Below are 19700 nucleotides of genomic sequence, written 5' to 3'. Positions count from 1 at the left end.
GGGGGGGGGGTGAAATCGACCCGACGCTTTAAAAAAATCGAAAACGTGTTCCTAAAAATCTGAAAACATTCATGGTTCTTGTTTGAACCTTCTACTTGACGACGCAATTTCGTTATATGTGTTTTTTTAAAAATTATTGATGATATATTTAACAATAAACAAATAAACTGATAGAAAAAAATAGTTTTTTTTTCAAAAATTCATAACTGAGAGACAAATTAATCAAATTGAACGGTTCAAAAAGGAATTTAAAGGGGAAGAGTGTGCCTTTCGATGAAAAATTGTTGCAAGAAATTTTCACCGAATTAAAAGCCTTAATTTTTAACATGAACTCATGCAATATTTTAGGTGTGAATGTAAGAGGTGTGGATATAAATATAAACTTTTTTCTATGCAAAACCATTTATTTAGTAATAAAAAATATTTTTTTCAACTAAGTATGTACACAGAGGACCATGATTTTTCTTATTCAAATAATATAAAGTGAAATCGTAAGATAAATGCACCTGTTTTCGTTCGTGCTCCTATTATCGTGCTAACTCGATTGAAATGTAATAAGTAATCAATGTTTATACTTTGACTTATAAGGTATAAAATACCCCAAATGTGGTCTGACGAAATGCATACGTAAATCCCAGAGAGGGGTCAAATCGACCCGAACTGCACTTTGACTGAACCCTATAGCTGACTGAAGGATACTAGCAAGTCGAAAATGTGCGTGAGACTTCTATCCTAGAGTACAATTTTTTAGGTGTAAGTAAGAACCGGTCTCCTAGCTTGGTTCGAAAATGGCGCCAATTTGAAATTTCGGACTGGGTCAAATTGACCCCTCTTGGGGTTAACGGGTTAATCAACACCTAGGAAAGAATTTCTAGATTATTTGTTGTTGAATAGAGATAAGCAATTTTTTATTCAAGAAAATAAGACACTTCTGATAAAATAGAGGGGAAAGTCTTTGAGAAACTGAACGTTTTTAGCCATTGTTTGATTCAACGTAGGACGCGAACCTGTCGTTATAGATACCTCTAATAGGGTTCCAATTAGTGGTGGGACCTTTTTATTAATATTGTAATTTTTAAAAAATTCATCACTTATCTTGCTGTGCGCTGATCTTAAAGTACAAAGTTCCACCTTTAATTTGATCCCTATTAGAAGCCTCTAGAAATTCATATACACGCCACCATACGTTTTAAAAAAAAGGGCGTAAACGTGTTTGCCCTTAATTTACTCAAAAACATGATGTGATAGAAATATTTCACTATTGGATTCGAATTCAGTGTTTTGACATTTTGTGACATAGTCGAGAAAAAAACGAGTGATAAAAAAATCTTTTGGTGGTACAAAAACCACTGATTACCAGGATTTTCAGTTTTTTTTTCTATCGAAACTATTATTTGACAAAAAATTAAGTTGCCATTGTTACATAGGCGTTCTAAGTTAAGTATAATTTCTATTTAAAAAATTTTTTAAAACGTAAAAAGAATTTTTCATTTCAAATGTATACTATACTGGAACCTCAATTTATACACCTCAACTGATGCTTTTTATCACGCTCTGACTGAATGCACAAAAACAGTTTACGAAAATTCAGGTTCAATTGTATTAGTAATAAAATTCGATCTCGATTATTTTCACTTTATTTGTAATTTTATACGGTGCTCATTACACGAGGACTTTGCATTTGTGATTTTTTAAATAATAGATAAACAAAAGTTTTTATTTTAATCAATTTAAGAATAGAAATTTACAAAAAATAGACAATGACAAAATAATACAGAAAAAAATTAAAAATACAATGGAAAGTATTTTAAAAAGGGAAAGGAAATTCTGTGGCACTCAATCCCTTTCCCAACTTCATTTTAAATTAATTTAAGTTAAGATTAAGATTTTAATTTAATAATAAAATTTAAAAAAAAAATTAAAATGAATACTATTACAATCCATATCGTTCTGTCAAAATTATTTTATTTGAAAATTTATAATCAAAGCGTCTTTTGTATCCATAAATCAAATATTATTTATGTCGATGAAAAAAGTTTTTCTGTTTAAAACAGATGTTTCAAATATTAGGAATGAGCATAACTTCCTTACTCTTCAATAAAGTGTATTAATATTATATGTCAATCAATTTGCATCGGATCAAAATATTTCGTTATTGCATCAATTTTGAATTATTTTAATGGAAAAATTTGACCATGAAAAACTAATTTGTCAAATATTAGGCGTTACCATAGCTTCCTTACTGTTCAATCAAATGTATCAATATTATTAGTTGATAGATTCGTCTCAAATCAACACATCTTTTCTATTCTCGCATCGATTCTAAATTATAAGAATGAAAAAATGTTTACTATCAAAATCGATTTTTAATATAATATAAATGACCATAACTTCCTTACTCTTTAATAAAATGAATGATATTATAGGTCAATCAATTCGTCTCGTGCCAAGGAATCTTTTTTATTCTTGCATCAACTTTGAATTATGTTAAAGAAAAAAGTTTTACTAGAGAAAACCGCAAATATTGTGCGTTTCCATAAATTTCTTACTCTTAATTAAAATGTAACAATATTATTTGTGAATCGTTTCCTCTCGAATCAACACATCTTTTCTATTCTCGCATCGATTCTAAATTATGAGAATGAAAAAAATTTTACTATCAAAATCGACTTTTAATATAATATAAATGACAATAACTTACTTACTCATTAATAAAGTGTTTTAATATTATAGGTCAATCGATTCATTTCGAGCCAAGGAATCCTTTATATTCTTGCATCAACTTTGAATTGTGTTAATGAAACAAGTTTTACCATAAAAACCCGATATTAAAAATATTAATAAGGGCGAAAAAGATTCAATTAATATTTTTTTAAATCCTTCAGTCAGTTTCAAGGTTATAGTGGTGAAAATAAGTCCTAAAAATTTCATCCATGTATCTGCCACCGTTTTCAAGTTGTCGTGTTTACAACAAAGAGTGACATTCCCACATACAAACACACACACACACACATCCGGACAATTGCTTAGAACATTATATTAGACATTTTTAAATTGAGGAACGTTTGATTAAATAAATTCGAAAATCTTCCTTTGTGAGGATACTTGTGAAGAGAAATGTAATCGTCAACTTGAGAAAGAATTTAAATTCTGAATTGGTAGAGGATTTTGTCTAGTAGTGAAAAAAAGAGAAATAATCGATGTTCGCATTTATTGCAGCTGCTCAGACAAGGATAAGGACAGGCGATGCTCAAACCACGCATAAGATGGTTGGGGGTGTGACGCTCGTGGGTGGAAGCGGATCCGAGTTGACGAGATTGCCTGGAGGAGCAGAACTGAATATTCTTCCAGCAAATGGTGTGTTCCGTTCCCTCAAGGCCCATCACCCCCTCGCTATTCAAGGAGGTGATTGATAATATACGCTAGTCAACGTGTTCTAATCCATCGCCTTACGCGTTGACAATCAAATTTCAGAAAATTTACAACTACTCTACTACACTAAACCCTATAAGCATGAACCAGTTTTTATTATTATGAAGACAAGTCTATTAATTTTTAGTTAAACGTCCAGTAGACATTCATAAGCGACCGTCATAGATTATTTTATCATTTTTATTAACATTTTACAAATGTTCTTTTGTCTATATTTTTTTTTGCGAATTTCCTTACGGCACCATATACCAAGGCCAGGTCGCACTGTTGCGATTTTGTAATGAATTGGTGCTAGACAAAAGCCCATATGCAGAGCGGCTTGTTCTGATGCCGTTAGCAGATCGCTTTGAATATGCGCAACATTTTTATTCTTACTTATTTGTAAAATCCACCTTTTATGACATATTTACAAGAAAGAATGTATTATGGTTCTCTAAACGCTAGTCCTCAGTTTTAATTTTTTTTTTTTAATATTTAATTTACACGAATTGTAGGATTTTTTAAACGAAATTGAGGATATGTCGTTTGGTACAATATTTTTGTCGCACCATATTTTCACAGCCCGTTTCGAATCGGCGATTTAGAATATACTAAACAACGATTTATACACTGAAAAATTGTAAATATTAATAATAGTATGATAAGTACTATACAAGAGTGTACGCAACTGCGTAATAAAATTTATTTATTTATGAACATTAGATTATTCAGTTATCCATGATTAGACATAAAGCATAAAGTAGAGTGTTAAGTAGTTTAGACTAAAGATCAATTGTGGACTATCTTCAGATAAATACTAACAATTAAAGTTCAAGTTCAAGTTCACCTTCAAATGAAAATAATGAGTTTAACAAAGTAAATTTTTTGGAATTATTTGTAAATGACTAACAAATTTGACGTCCCTAATAATTTGATCACAGGACTGACCCTGAGCCACGCGGGAGTCTCTCTTCAATCTGCCCCGGCGAAAGGGAATTCGACAGTGGTGCAAAACGCTCCGTCCACAGAAGGTATAGCTCACATCGTAGGCCAGCACACGCCTCTCTCAGTCTCAGGTCTAACACCAATTGTAACGCCGATGACCGTCGTCTCCCAGGGGAACCAGCAAGTCACCGCTCATATTCTGGCACCCTCGAGCCTCGCGGGGAAGATGATAACGACGACGCCCATCCTTAAGCCTTTCGTCAAAGCTCAGTATCTCAATACCGCGACCCTCGTAAATTCGCCCCTTGTAGTTGTAAGCTCACCCTCAAACTCCTCTCCGCCGTCGACAGCAACTTCCTGTACTCAGCCTTCCTCGACGACGCACTCAAGCGTCTGACGAAATCCAGGGAAACCGAATCCCGTCTGAAATGAAGCCAAATCGCTTGAGAAGATCGGGTGCAGATCCATTCGAAGAGAGCGTCATCTCTTCTCTGCAATTTTCGCGATCAACACGATTCTCGTCATTACTCATTTATTATCAAAGATTATCTTTGGTGCGCGTACATTTTTCGAGGATCGGCTGTCATCCAAAGTACACATTTGGTTTACTTTTCGAACTTGATTATTTATTTATAATTGAAACTGTCAGTCTGAAATATTTTAGTGATAATTTAGTAGGAACATTCAGGAAAAGTTTGTATATTTGGATACCAAGTGGGGTAGGGGAAAATACGATAGTGCATTGCGAGTGATCGCAATTTTCGGGAATAATTACTGTCTTATTCCTGTGACTTACGTACAACTGATGAAAGAGGTATCTGAAATAAAATTCATAAAGGCACTCATTTCTGATTTCTTTATCAATATGTATTTTGCAATACGAAATACGTGATAGATGTTACAAACCTAATCAGAAAGAGAGTTTTACAGTCAAGCTGGCTACATTTGGTGGCAGTGCCTCTCTTGGCAATAATGTATAAAATTAATTTAACTCGGTAAATTGTCGCCACTCTCAAAACTGTCATCATATGTAGCCGATTTTACAGCAGGCGTAATACAGTAATTATTCCGAAAAATTTCTACAAAAGCATCAAAATTTTTCATACATTCCGTCTGTTATGCATTGTGGGACTAAAATATTTCAGATGCACGTTTCGAAGGTCGTCTGACTATTCATGCACTTTAAATTTGTACGCGTATCCGGGGATGCATAGAAAGATTGATGATGTTTGCTCGAAAACGTAAGAATCAGACACAACCCGAGCTGAAGACTAGATACAACGAGAAATTAGAGCCTAGAGTTTGCTAATAATACTGGATTGCTCCAAAAATGGCAAATTGCAAAACTCAGACTTAATTCTTTGAATTAACAAAAGTAGATTTAAAAAATTGTGGATTAAACTTTTTAGATAACCTTTTTTTTTGGACCATATAAATCAATCCCTTTTCAAACTCTAACAATAACACGTTTTAGTGTTAACAATTCAAAAGCATCGAATTATTTTTATCAATAGCTCTTTGAGAGATATAGAACTCATTAGACTTTTTCAAACTATTTCAGTTGATCAAAACAAGGAATTTCTTTTTCATTGATCACAGATTTGCTTTTAGATTTCCAAATTTACAAGTTCCAAGTTCACGAGGATGAAAAAAAATATTTCGTCACTAGAAACTCTGAGGAAGAAACAAATTTTGATTTTTTATGTAGGCCTTTTTTCTTATTTGATAAATTCGATGTGAACTTTTTTTTTGAACTGATTTTAAACTTTTGTGCATTTCATTCGAACGATTTTTTTAAACTAATAACCCAGCAATAATTTGATTCTATTTTTCGTTTATTTTCCAGAGATCTCAGTCTTAAGGAAAATATTGTTTGAATAAGCTCATGATGAAGCTCCCGAAAATCTAGTCTCCAGGTCACAAGACATGAAAGCGAGCCTGTGTTTTTTTTTGTCCCAACACAATTCTTACGTAATCTTCCAAAAATCGATTATCTTGTCACCTTTGATCGAGATTTTTTTTTTAATTTCGTGTGAAAAATGCAAGAAATATTTGCCGATTGGAGATTTTCTAGGTATTTGAAGATTCTCTTTTGAAACGTTCGATCTACCGATTGCGACAAAAATGGAGAGAGAATAATAGTCGATTTATGTGATTTTTTTAGTGTATTACGAAAGCGATGATTGGAGGTACGAGGCACGTTGAATTCCCAAACTTTCAGAACGGTTGCACTTGCTTGTATACACGGCTTTTGACTTAAGTCTATTTTAAAAATGTTCCACTTCCTCTTCTCTTTCAGTTTTTTCTTTTCTTTTTTTTTATATCGTTTTACTTGTTCTGATCGCGAACATTTGAAACTAGCATATCATTGTTGCGAAAAGTGGATTAAATGTGTAGATTTAAAGAAATATGTCAACTCTATGAGTGGCGATAGTCTCTAAAAATTGTATGTTTGCCACCTTGTATGTTGTATTCGAATTTCAATCTAAAAGTCTGCGAGTGACGCCAGAAAATGTAGTAGAAATGTTCATGTTCTCATTGGCTTAATTTTCGCGAGAAGTACAAAAAAAGAGGAGCATTGTGGGAAGAGGAGTTTTCTTCAATGTCGGAAACCTCTATAAAAATGAATTTAAAGCTACTGAGAGTCTAAACATTTTGAAATTCGTATTGTTCATATTTCATTTCAATCTCTTTTTGCATGTTTCAGCGCTCAAACTATCGTTACATATAATGTGACAATTTGTAAATTTGTATACATGAAGTGATTTATTTAAAGATATAATAGATATAATTTAATAAAAAAAATAAATTTAATAAACGGTTACCAAAAGTATCTTGAAATTCAACTCCCAAGAAAAAACATTAATTTTGAACCAGTTTTTTTTTTGTAAGGATCGGAAATTCGTTGCCATCACAATATAATGAATTCTCTAGGGAGACTTTGGTTAAAAACCAAAACATAAAGGATACAACTTTATTGTGTGGAATAAGGAACCTTTGAAATATTTTTGCTAGATTGCAGGATCTACATTATTCTGTGCATGCAGCATCGATTTCGTAATTTTTATGTTAGTACGTATTGCAAGTATGCATCTCTATCTCTCATTTCTGTTGATTCAGTTTTTTGTACTAAAATATAAAGGTGTATTTTATTTCTATGATCGGTGACTGTTCTGAAGAACCAAGGCCACACGTATTGTCGGGTTATCATCATCATCATCATCATCATCATCATCTGATGTGCAGAATAAATTATTGGCGGAAGTTGTGAATGATTTTTTCGATCTCGTAAAGATGCGTCATAAAGTCCAAGTTAAATTACGTTTTTTTTTATTTTATTTTTTTTGTATTTATTTATTTTTTTCTAAGTCAGGTGAACGTAACGCAACTAACTGCGTACTTTTATCTTCATTTTACGTGACCGATTTACCGGCGACACTTGAGACGAAACTCTTTGAGTTCGATACAAAAATGTATCGATTGGATTAGAGTGATTAGACGATAAGTAGTGGATAGGCTGGATCGGTTGTATGCATTCGATCAACCAATTCTTAAAAAAATCCGAACTTTCGAAATCCTTCTACTCGCACATTTCGTTTTGCATAATACATAAAATGTAAAAATTATGAAATTCGACAAAGACGTTAAAAAGGCATCTCTGAATATTGTTCTTAAGTTTATGGCTGTGATTGTAATTTTGAGCGAATTCAAAATTTTTTAGACTGAGTTTATGCTGGAAATTGTTTAGACGGAAAAAATGGGAATTTTTTCTAGGCGAGAGTTTGGAATTGATTTTTTAAGAATTGTTTGAACACAATCGTAATTGCTCTTGATGAGCTGGAAAAATCTTAAAACATAAAATTACACACATTGTAAATACGCGCGCAGAAAAGGGCAGAAATGGATTGGGGCGGGGTAAAAAATAAAGAGAACGCACGGGGGAGTGTATGTGATATAAGTAATTAAAAATTAATTAACATCATAGTGACGTAGTGACATCTACTAACATCGTCAAGAACTGCAAACCTAAAATTGTATATAGTATATGAGAAAATATAATTATATTAAATATGAAAGAAAAACAAAATAATAACGATAAAAACGGCGAGGAACTTTTTACCGCGCTTGTTCAGAGTCGTACAAATCGTGCGCAGAGTTTGTAGAATGGATCGAATGTTTCCGAATAAATGTTATTGAGCGTCTAAACGTTTTTTTTTCTAATTAAAAGCCCTTCCTAATTTATTTATTTTGATTGGAATATATTTCAGGAAAAATAAAAGGCATACACGTGATCAGGAATGAGAATGCTCTTTTAAAAATACATTACATACTTTCAGTAGAGAATTAATGTGTTATTTTTCTAGCACGTAGATTCCAAAATATACATTGTTTTTTATTTTCATTGTATATAAAAGACTAGACTTACATTTCTTTTTGACATTTCAGCGAGTCGCAAGTTGCTACCTAAATTGGACATTACAATTAGATATTTTTGTTTAAATCGTACAATCGTGATGAAATTCAAATACGAAGAATTAATAGAAAATTTTGGTTAAATTAGCTTAATTTTGATTGACGACGAATTCTTTTACTATTTTTATTTTTATACTGATAACTTAAATCCTCGACAACTAGACATAAACAAGACAATTTGGAACACTCGCGGTATATTTAATGGGTGAACAAAATTAGTCTAAAAACATCTGATTAGTTTAATAAACAATAAATCTGGAATTAAAAAGCATCAAACACTCGAAAGAAATCGAAATACGTTTTCAAGTTACATTGGCACATTTAAAATATCAAGTTAAAATCAAATATTGATTATTTACAAAAGTATAAAATAGTGAGTGATTTTAAACCTCGAGCCAGAGGCGAACTGGGAAGAACTAACCGTCCCGGTAAAAGTATTTTTGACCGGTCTTAAACACCGGTAACAAAATTTGTCAAATTTGTAAAAAAAAAGTAAAATGGCCGAGGTATTTAGTCCCACGCCAGTCCGCCACTGCACAGAGTTTAAGGCAAGATTTAAAAAATGTAAATTACACTTATGATAAATTATAAGGAATGAAAAGTGTATTTCGGAATTCAATTTTGAAGAATTAAGTTCAATACACTTTAAATTTCTCATAAACAATCATTTTTACTTCTTGACAGAGAAACGATTGTAAAAATACTAACAATTACTAATGTAGAACTCGACTCGCAACACAACTATTCATAGAATTATAATTTGCGGTATTGATTAGAAACTCGAAAAGTTTAAAAGGTAAGTTCGTATAACTTCTTCGTAAACAACACATTGAAATTAAAAAATATATAGTATAGAAATATATTGTACAAGATAAATTAAAAAAACCTGTTTGTCAAATTACGTATAAAAATGGAATTAAAATTTTTTTCGTCACCTCATTAAGTTGAACACAGTGATCGAATTAGTCGATCACAATACGCTTGCGAAATTTATTTTACTAATTTTTTTAAATATAATTGTCTACTGCAGATTATTGAATTAACTTAGTCATTTCCTTTAAATTTCAATTAAAGCCGAAATTTGGACTCATATTCTCATCACCCATTTTGATTTTAAAAAATAAGGGAACTTTCATTAAATTATGGAATAAATTTCCTAATTTTGGTAAATTCTGATTTGAAATTTATTTCTCAAATGAAATGACACTTTTGATCAAAGGCAAGATGCGAATTTGAGTCTGCGGACTTATCGAACACAGTGATGCCAATTTTACGGCCCTCATTACTTAATGTAAATCTAAAAGTTAATTTATTGCCATGTACTAATAACGTACATGTAAGGAAACTTGAAAATTCAACTGCGTATTGTGGATTAATGAAACATAACTTAATTATAAATTATAGTAAATTAAAAATAATACACTTCATTTCTTATTTTACATAATATATTTATATGCTATCGAAAATAATAAAAAGAAAATTTTTATTTATTTATTTAAAGAAAATATTATTTTCGATACATATTCGACACGACTTTTCTATCAATGCTGATCATAATTATATGAATTTTAGTAATCGGCGATAGAAAAGCATCTTGGCATAATAAAATGAAACTTCTCGTCATCAACTAAAATATTAACGAAGAAAATCTGATCAAGGCATGCACGATATTTTATTTTGTAATTGAAACAAGTTTAACTTTATATATTATCTTTTGGTCGATGGTAACTTTTAATTTCTGAATACTTATTTCTCATAATGTTAAGTCAAACTTGTTTCAATTAATTAAAATAAAATTCTACAAATTTAGAAGGACTTTCGGCAAGGCTTCGTGAAATTTTCCTAACATTTTTTTTTGTGAAGTAAAAATTGAGGATTTTCCTCAGATCTTGACCTCGACGATAAAGGCAAGAATGTCTAAACTGACAGTAACTTCAGAGATAGAATACAATTTAAATATTGTAGGCAGTTCAGAAGAGTAAAAGTGTTACATTTTCGGTGCTGGTATCGAATTCCTAATTGTAATAGTTTGTTATAGCCATTTGCCGAATGTCATTTCATTGCCAGAAGAGGAAAGCTTTAGCTAGAGTGAACCAATGTGGTGATGAATCTCGGTGCCGAAATATAGTAGAAGTCACTGGCAGTAGACTTTCATCTTAGGATGTCCAAGAAATTACTTAGCGCCAGGAATTCTGGACAAAACCTGAGAATAAAACATTGGGTTAATATTCTTTAACTTTAGTATCGTAAAAGTTTCATGGAATAATATGACATCGGAATATTTTTCGGTTATTTTTAATAAAAATCTTTTTGTTAATAAAAATGTTTTTTTTTTTTATTTGAACATACTTTTGAGAGGTCAACACCAGTGATTGCTTGAACTGCCGGAGGTAACTGGCCAACAAGTCGTGTAATTTCTTCGCTACTTGTACCGCTTCCACCTAAAAGTACAATTTCTTCCGTCCTTGCAAGAGGTGCAGAGACTTCAGCAGCAATCTGAAAATAAAGCATTTTCTTTAGCTCTGCAACTATAGTAACTAGAAATATATTTTTGTTTCACAAACTGTTTGCTGAGGAAAATTCTCAACTTGAAAAAAATTGTACAATTAATAAATTGGATATTATTATAAGTAATTTTACCTTAGGCAATGCGGTAAGCACCAAATTGAGAATGGCAGCATCGCCATATTTCTTGTAAACTGCAGCTTTCATACGCATTCTTTCAGCTTCAGAGACACCGACTACTTGCAACGCGTGTGCTTCCGCCTCACCAATCATCCGAATCCTCTCTGCTTCAGCCTTTGCAGCTTCCACAGTTTGCGACCTGAGAAAGTAGGAATTAAACTGAAATGTTGAGCACGTTTCATGAGACATTATAGTTGTTTCGGAATTTTTTTTGCTCCGACGAATATTTATCGCACAAAATCAATTGACGTGTAAAATAAGAGACAATAAATGTTTTTATCAATAATCAGAAATATATTTTATGAATGGAATAAACTAATACTCTTTTGAAAGTAGCAACTGAAATACAGATTTTTATAATTCAAACTGTTCCTCTAAAATTAATAATTTGCAAGATAACAGAGCTTTTGTTATAAGTCTTTTGATCATGTTACAAAAAATAGTCATTCATTGAGTGAATCATTGAGTGAATTCCTGCAAAAAACTATATTTACATACTAGAGAATCAATCAAATAAAACTGAAATGATCAATAAATTATTTTAATTTATAAAAATTGGGATGATTATTTAATTTGCTCACTTTGAATGGATATAATGATCAGTTTCAGGTGTTTTGCACTTGCCAAAATAATAAATAGTCATAACTCTTCAACGAATAAAAGAACAAAAATTTAAATGGTATAACTGAATTAGTAGTAATTTCCGATTTTTCCCGTCTTTCTATTTCACGCATAAGTAGAGATAATCGCTTAAATTTAAACAATTGTACAGGTCCATATATTTAAATATCGCAATTTTGGGCCACATTATTATTTTAGTACGACTTTAAAGAATAAGTACACTAATTTTGACAACATTTATGTCTTTTTCAGAAAGAGTTATACCAATTTAAAGTAAGCAAATTAAACAATTATTGCAGTTTGCGTAAACTTAAACAATTTAATAAACATTTTAGATATACTTATATTCCTCAAGTAGGTAAGTATTGTTTCTTGCAGGAATTTGTTCTCTAACACTAATTCGTTCAATGAAAAATGACTGTTGTAACGTGATAAAATGACTTATAACGAAAGCTTTGTTATCTTGAAAATTATTAACTTTAGAGGAACAGTGTTCATTAAAAACATGTGTATTTCAGTTGGTATTTTTAGAAGAGTGCTACTTTTTTCCATTTATAAAACACTTTTTGGGTTATTGATAAAAACATTTATTGTCACTTATTTTACACGTTAATTATTTTATTCAATCAATATTCGTCGGACCGAAAAAATTCAGAAATAACTATTGTTTCTCATGAGCTTGTCTAACAAGAGAGACAAAATTTCAAATTTTATATGTTTAATGTAACGTTTATAAAAAAAATCATGAATTACGAATTTATTGAGAACGGTACATTTGCCAGAGTTCTGCTACATAGTTTTGGATTCTGGAGATCATTTTACATAAGAATAAAAAAAATCTAATTGCACCTTATTAGATTTCGAATAAAGGAAGCATGATTTATCGTAACTTACCAGAGGACGCCCAAAATTAAACTGAGAAATGTCTATAATTTTGAGGAAATTTATGGACATTTTCGGTCATTCGTAGTAATTTTACAGGTAAATATGGTAACTTACCATAAATTACCCAAAAATCAATTAAACAGATTTTTATAAATTTCATCAAATTTAAGACATTTTTTGGTCATTTATGTTATTATTACAAATCTCAGTATTACAGGTCATTTATGGTAACTGAAGATAAATTACCCAAAGTTCAATAAAAAAGTCTACAAATTTGCGGAAATTTTTCTGTCATTTATGATAATTTTACAGATAAATATGGTAGCTCACCACAAATTATCAAAATTTCAATTTTAAGCATTTTTATAACATTTCCAAAATTTATGGTAATATAACCGATAATGTATGGTAACTTAACATCAATTACCCAAAATTCAATTACAAATTTCCGAAAATTTTTGGTAATTTACAATAATTTGCAGATCCGCAATTTGCGGACTTGCGCAAGTCATTTTATATTTAAGATTTAAAAAATAATCTTTCTTTCGAAAATGAATGTTTCTTTTATACTTTTTATATGTATTTAAGAATTTTCAGTTTGTTTTGATGGATCGTTCAAATAGTAAAGTTCTTTTTATACTTGAGAGAGAAAACTTCCTTTTTGGATACTTGACATAGAAATAAAATAGATAACCTAAATTTATATACTTAATTACTGAAAATTGCATAATAAAAGTTATGAATACTTTTAATTTTTCACACATGAATGGGAAAATAGCTTTCTCAAGAAAAACTTATTAGAAGTTAAAGTTTCGTGGAGATTTTTTTCCATTTAGTGGACAAAGAACACAGACTGCAGTTTGATTTCCGATCAAAAATCCAAAATATATATTTTAGAATTTGGGTCAAAATAGAAACTTTTTCGCGGAACGTTACTATTTTGAAATAACATCAGTTGCTTCCTTGCTCAAAATTTTTACTGCGGTTTAATAAATCACAGATTTCACACTCTGCCTTACTTCCGTATTTTTCACTTTTCTAAAAATAATTCATCTTTATTCCTCTATTTTCAAGTGAACTACCCGTTAAAAATTTTTTTTAATTAAATGAGACCTAAATTAATAGAAGCCAGTAAGGAAATCCAACTAATCTTCATTGAAAGTTTATTCCTTTTAATTGTAAAGCATTATTATTTTTTCGGTTCAGAATTCAACTTTTTTGGTCATTCAACTGTTTTGCTGAACATTTGACTTTTAGGGTCGAAAATTTGATTGAAATTAATCTTTCGGTTGAAAAGTGCTCGTTTTTTAAAATTGAAAGTTAATTATTTTTAATTAAAAAGTCTGCCGTCATGTTTTTGATCCCGAATTAATCTTTTCTGATTAAAAATTCTACTGTTTATTCGTTTAAATTTGAATATTTTTCCGAAAAACTCAACTATTATGTTGAAAACGTAATATATTTCGACTTGAAATCTTACGATTATGGGACTTTCTTTAATATTCTTTAAAAGAATTCAGATCTTTATTATTTTCCTACTTTCTTGAAAAATCACACTATTTCTACTGTTCTGAGAGCGTCTTGGGCTTAGAAATCTGAAATCACGTTTACAATAAGTTACATTATATATTTGGTCTTGGAATTGTAAAATTTGTTTAAAACATATTGAATAATTATTACTATAAATACTTAAAATTCAACCGAGAAAAATGTCATTTTTGACAGGGAAAACTGGGAAATAGCCAGTGAAGGTTTAAAAAATAATGTTTTACTGAAGATGCTCCAGCGGTTAGGGGTGTTTTTATAAACAAGGGTAAAAAATATAGATTTATGGCGGCATTATACTTATCTTTCAAAGCGTAATCGGATATGGGTAATTTTTATATTCGAATAAAAAAACACGTTCGGTAATGAAACTTGCAAACTAAAATGTCCGAAGTTCGTCCAATTATGGACAAAGTGGTCCATTTGCTTAGGAACGTCACAATTTCTAGTAAAAAATATTTCTTAGTGTTTTAATTATTTTTTATTACCTCTTTCCTTCGGCCACTTTTCCAATTTTGTAATGTTCAGATTCTGCTGGTAACCGAACAGTACTTTCGAGTTCATGCTCCTTTCTATGAACCTCTTGTGTCTCAACTTCAATCTGCTTACGTCTTTCTACAATATCGATCTGAATCTCTTCGTTTCTTATTCTCTGCTTTATTTTCGCTGCTTGAAGTTCATAAGCCAGCTGAGCTTCAGCTTTCTGCAAAAACAAAAATCAAACATGAGGGCAAAACAAATAAGCTATGGGGAACAGTTTATTTTTCTCTAAATTTTACAAGTTTCGTTTATTTTTTTTTGAAATTACAAAATATCTTGCAAAATTCTTTTTACATTATTTCTTGAGGCAAGAAGTATTACTACTGAATGACTTACCGCAGTGTTTACTTCTTGATCGAAATTTGCTTTTTGCAGCTGATAGAGTCGCGCGTTGTCCTCGATTTTTGTGTCAGTGTTATATTTAATATCCATTGCTGCTTTCTCGCATTCTGCTTCCTGCAATCAAATGGAAAGAACACAATTAAAGTTATGTAAGGATTTTAATGAGACCGGGATTTCAGAGCCACAATTTCAAAATAGCTGACTTTTCTCACACTTTTCAATTTCAGATTATTTAACTTTCAAGAAAAAAATTTGCCCGCTGGGTATATTTATCTCACGTTACGAGCTCGAACTTTGTGTTTCCCTTACAATTATACAGAGACATTTTAAAATTAAAGGCCAAACCAGCGACAAATGTAATTTGATGATTGCGAATTCTCTTTTGTTAAAGCTCCCTCGGCTTTAACGAACACATTCTCATAACGTATCTTATACCGCGCGCTCGATTAAAACTGGTCCTAAATGCGCATTTTTCTATATTAGATTCAGCTCTATTATATTATTATACATACAAAAACTTTTTATTATTACTTTAATATTTTGTCCTTAATTGACATTGATCTTTATTTCGCAGCTACACTGAAGAATCAATCATTTCAGTAAACGTATCGTTATTATTACAATTCATAACGTGGATTGTTATTGAAACGGACGTATTTTCATTGTCATGTTTCTGTAATATAAAAAAGTAGGCGTACTATAAAAAAATTGTCCCGAGCCAATTTGTAGATACAATTTAAGCGAACAATTTTATTAATTAAAATTTTATCGTAGCTTATACCTTTTCTCGAAAAAAACTATTTTTTATCGTAATGTTATATTTTACGATTTAATAATTAAAAATAAATTAAAAAATAATTTGTAACAAATGTTACGACTTTTTTTTTGGTTGACAATTTTCGTCTATGAATTTCTTATTCGTATCTTGTGCCCTTATTTCAAAAATTTGTATGTTCCTTTAATGTTATTTTTTAACGAATAAAACGAAAAATACGCATACTATCAAAAAATAATATATAAACAATTTATAGATCTTTTTCTGATGAACCACTTTTGTCTTTTCAATTTTTTTCGTATCTTGCATTTAGTTTGAGAAGAAAATAAAAAATTTTATTTTGAATAACATTTCTACGATTAAAACAAAAAATATGCATCTTATCAAAAAATGATTTTAACAATATTTCTTTAACTTTTTTAGATATTCAACTTTTTAGATTTTAGTGGAAAATGGAATTTTTGACTTTTTAAAAAACATTTTCGATGGAGAAAACCAGAACCGTTGGTCAATAATGGCTAGTTGGCGAACTTGTTTTTCTTTTTACCATGCATTAAAAACGTGTGTTAAAGCTCAATCCAATTTGATCAGTCTTTCAAAAGTTATCGTGTCGGCAGGATACAGACAGATAAACATATACCTTCTCTAAAATCGTTTTTTTCTGACTCAGGGTGTCTCAAAACATTGAGATGATGAAAACGGACGAAGTCAAATTTTAGGAAAAACTAATACCTTCTCATTAGGATGAGTGTGTAAAAAGTGTTACGATATATTTTAATCCTTTTTTGGACTAATATACTTTGTTCATTTGGAATGGTTAAAAATATATTTTACCCGAATGCCAGCATCTCGGTTAGCTTCTGCGACACCGACGTCAGCATCTCTTTTCACCTCAGCAGTTCTCGCCTTTCCAAGGGAGGCAAGATATTGGACATCGTCGAAAACGTCTTTAATGGTGAATGAAAGTATCTCGATACCCATGCGACCAACATCCGGTGCTGCCACTTCTCTAACAAGAGCAGCAAACTGATCTCTATCCTTGTAAACTTCTTCGACCGAGAGAGTTCCTGCAAAAAAGAACTTTTTAGTTTAGTAGAATTGCGGACATAGGCTACAAGGAGGAAACTAAAGTACCAGTTTTAGAAAATAATACGATGAATATCCAAAGAAAACAAAGGGAATGTTTACAAGTCTGGATAGTTATTTCCATCATTTAAAATCAGAGACTATTAATATTTTTATTAGGGTAGCGACTAATGAAACAATTTCAAATTTGAGGTGATTTCCTGAAATCTAAAAGTCAAATTTCTTTAATTTTCTATATCAAATCAAAATTAATTTATTTATTATTTATGTGCATTTTAGTTATTAAAAAATTCCATAATCGATATCTTTTTGAGTTTTCAGTCTAAAAAATAAAATAAACAAGAAAATACTTTCGAGCTATTACTTAACTCTGTCAAAACACGAAAATAACATCCTGACAGAAGCAACTACCTCCGAGAAACCCCCCTGGCAATTAGTGCAGTTATGGAACTATTATTTAGCTCTAATGAATTGTGAAAAGAACAATCAAAAATATGCAATTACTTAATAAAACAATACCAAACATGAATTTTCAACCCACTTCAAAATCAAACGGGACCATAATCTTCTACAGAGACATAAGTTAGGGCAACATTATTAGCTTAAGTCAATAAAACGCAATTGGAATTTTTCGTTTTCAAAAAATCCATTTTTTACCAATTATCTCAAAAACTACAAAACCTATAAATTTTTGCAAGAGGAAAAAAGATGCGCCTTGAAATTCTCTACAAGTATCAGTCTTTAAAATTGAAATTAGAAAGATTTTTAAAATTGACACTCAGGACAATACTTCTCAGGCTGAATCCAGCCGTGTCCCCTTTTGGTCGCCAGCGGTTCAATTGTGTTAGCAATACAAGACTAAAAATTTAATTTTTAAATAAATGACCCCCTCCACCCGCCAACCACTTAAAGTTACCCCTTATAATACTATAACTCATTTTTAGGTAACTTTTCTATATTTTCTATATAGTGAACTCTTGCTTATTTCATGACGCACCTATTTCAAGTCCCTCATGAGTATTTTAGCATGACGTCATGGGAATGCATACGAGTTTTTGAAGAAATTATTCGAAACATAAAAGTAAGTCATAAATATACGAATCAGATCAGATCGATTTAATCAGATCGAATCAGATTTAATCAGAATCGCGTACTGTAATCTCAAATTTCGGATAGTTAATTGTATTTCGTGAAACTGTAAGGTCTTCAACGAACTTTGCTTGACAAACATCACACGACGACTCGCGGTAAAGGTGGGCGCCCCTCCAGCCTTGAAATATGCAAATACTTACGTTTCGCAACCCTTGAAATAGGCAAGCGTCCACTGTACTTGGATAATACTTATATAACTTAAATTAAAAATTTTCATTTCAATTTTATCAAATTCAGAAAATATACCAAGAGTCAGAAAATTTACTCGACCTTTTTGAATCATGCCTAAGAGCCTTTTGAAGATATCCTGCGAATATCATTTTTAACAAAAATTTTCCTTTGAACTTACTAATAATCAAATTTTGTTACATATTTAAACTACCGATGCGGGGTATATCAAAATTTGTGCTTGTTAATAAAAGTATGTAGACATTTTTTCTAGGGTCCCTATCATATGGAAATCCTACTTTTTGGCATTGCAGAGTATAATGATATAAATAATTTGACTTTATAATTTTTTTTCAAGAATACCTAGGTACGTTTAAAAATAAAAAAAGAATGCAGGATATAGGAACTAAAACCTTTTGAAAATATGAATTTACTACTTTTTATATTTCTCCATTTAGTTGATATCATTTTTAATTTCGTTTTTGAAAGACTTGTATTCACTGTAAAGGTAAGTGACCCAATAATAGTGATGGTCCCAGTAATCGTGGAAATTGGTTTTCATTTCAATATGTTATTACAAAAACATGTTTAATGTAACATTTAATGAAGAAACTCTCTAATTTTCAACATTTCATAACAGCAAATAGAAATCACATTCATTAAAATTGAATAAAATACAAGAAAATTGGCATCACGATTACTGGGACTAAGGTCACATTTACTGGGCTGTTTACCTTTTAAAATTTCACATAAAAATAGTTCAATTTCCAACGAATGTATATTTTTTTAAACTAGGTTGCTCATGCCTACAAAATTAAATTGATTATTTATACAATTATTTTGCAATACCTCTATGAAGCATTTACAATTTTTTTCAAAATTAAACGATTTAGTAAACTTTAAACGCTTTTGGGCCGATAGCAAACTTTAAAAGTGTTGGTTTAAATCGAAAAAAGTTAGACATTTTTTTACCAAATAACACTAAATGAAGGGGTGAGAACTGAAAAAATGCAGAATAATTTTCTTATCCACCCTAATACCCTATAAACAATTATATAAAATTTTTATTAAT

The 19700-nt window shown here is 30.7% G+C and overlaps 2 protein-coding genes across 6 annotated transcripts in view; one reads left to right on the top strand and one right to left on the bottom strand.

Moving 5' to 3' along the window:
• The window catches only part of LOC117166824 (flocculation protein FLO11-like), a 95838-nt gene extending 87276 nt beyond the window's left edge, over window positions 1–8562 (top strand). For 3 of the 5 annotated variants that reach the window (XM_033351150.1, XM_033351152.1, XM_033351149.1), the window contains 2 exons: window positions 3220–3405; window positions 4353–8562. In XM_033351150.1, coding sequence (XP_033207041.1) covers window positions 3220–3405; window positions 4353–4753 — 587 coding nt within the window. In that variant the 3' untranslated portion in view covers window positions 4754–8562. Of the gene's footprint in view, window positions 1–3219; window positions 4125–4352 lie in introns of those variants that run through there. The other 2 variants (XM_033351151.1, XM_033351153.1) reach the window with 2 other exon arrangements.
• Window positions 8563–8684: 122 nt separating this feature from the next.
• Window positions 8685–19700, bottom strand: part of LOC117166834 (flotillin-2) — a 342246-nt gene continuing 331230 nt past the window's right edge. The window contains exons 3-8 of the mRNA XM_033351169.1: window positions 17057–17289; window positions 15442–15561; window positions 15054–15268; window positions 11470–11653; window positions 11179–11325; window positions 8685–11032 (exon numbers count right to left, since the gene is read on the bottom strand). Of these exons, the coding sequence (XP_033207060.1) occupies window positions 11003–11032; window positions 11179–11325; window positions 11470–11653; window positions 15054–15268; window positions 15442–15561; window positions 17057–17289 (929 nt within the window). The 3' untranslated portion in view covers window positions 8685–11002. The remainder of the gene's footprint in view (window positions 11033–11178; window positions 11326–11469; window positions 11654–15053; window positions 15269–15441; window positions 15562–17056; window positions 17290–19700) is intronic.

The sequence above is a fragment of the Belonocnema kinseyi genome, chromosome 2, assembly GCF_010883055.1.
Source record: "Belonocnema kinseyi isolate 2016_QV_RU_SX_M_011 chromosome 2, B_treatae_v1, whole genome shotgun sequence".
Lineage (NCBI taxonomy): Eukaryota > Metazoa > Arthropoda > Insecta > Hymenoptera > Cynipidae > Belonocnema > Belonocnema kinseyi.
The sequence above is the reverse complement of the archived record's forward strand: the minus strand, read 5'-3'. Positions and strand labels throughout refer to the sequence as shown.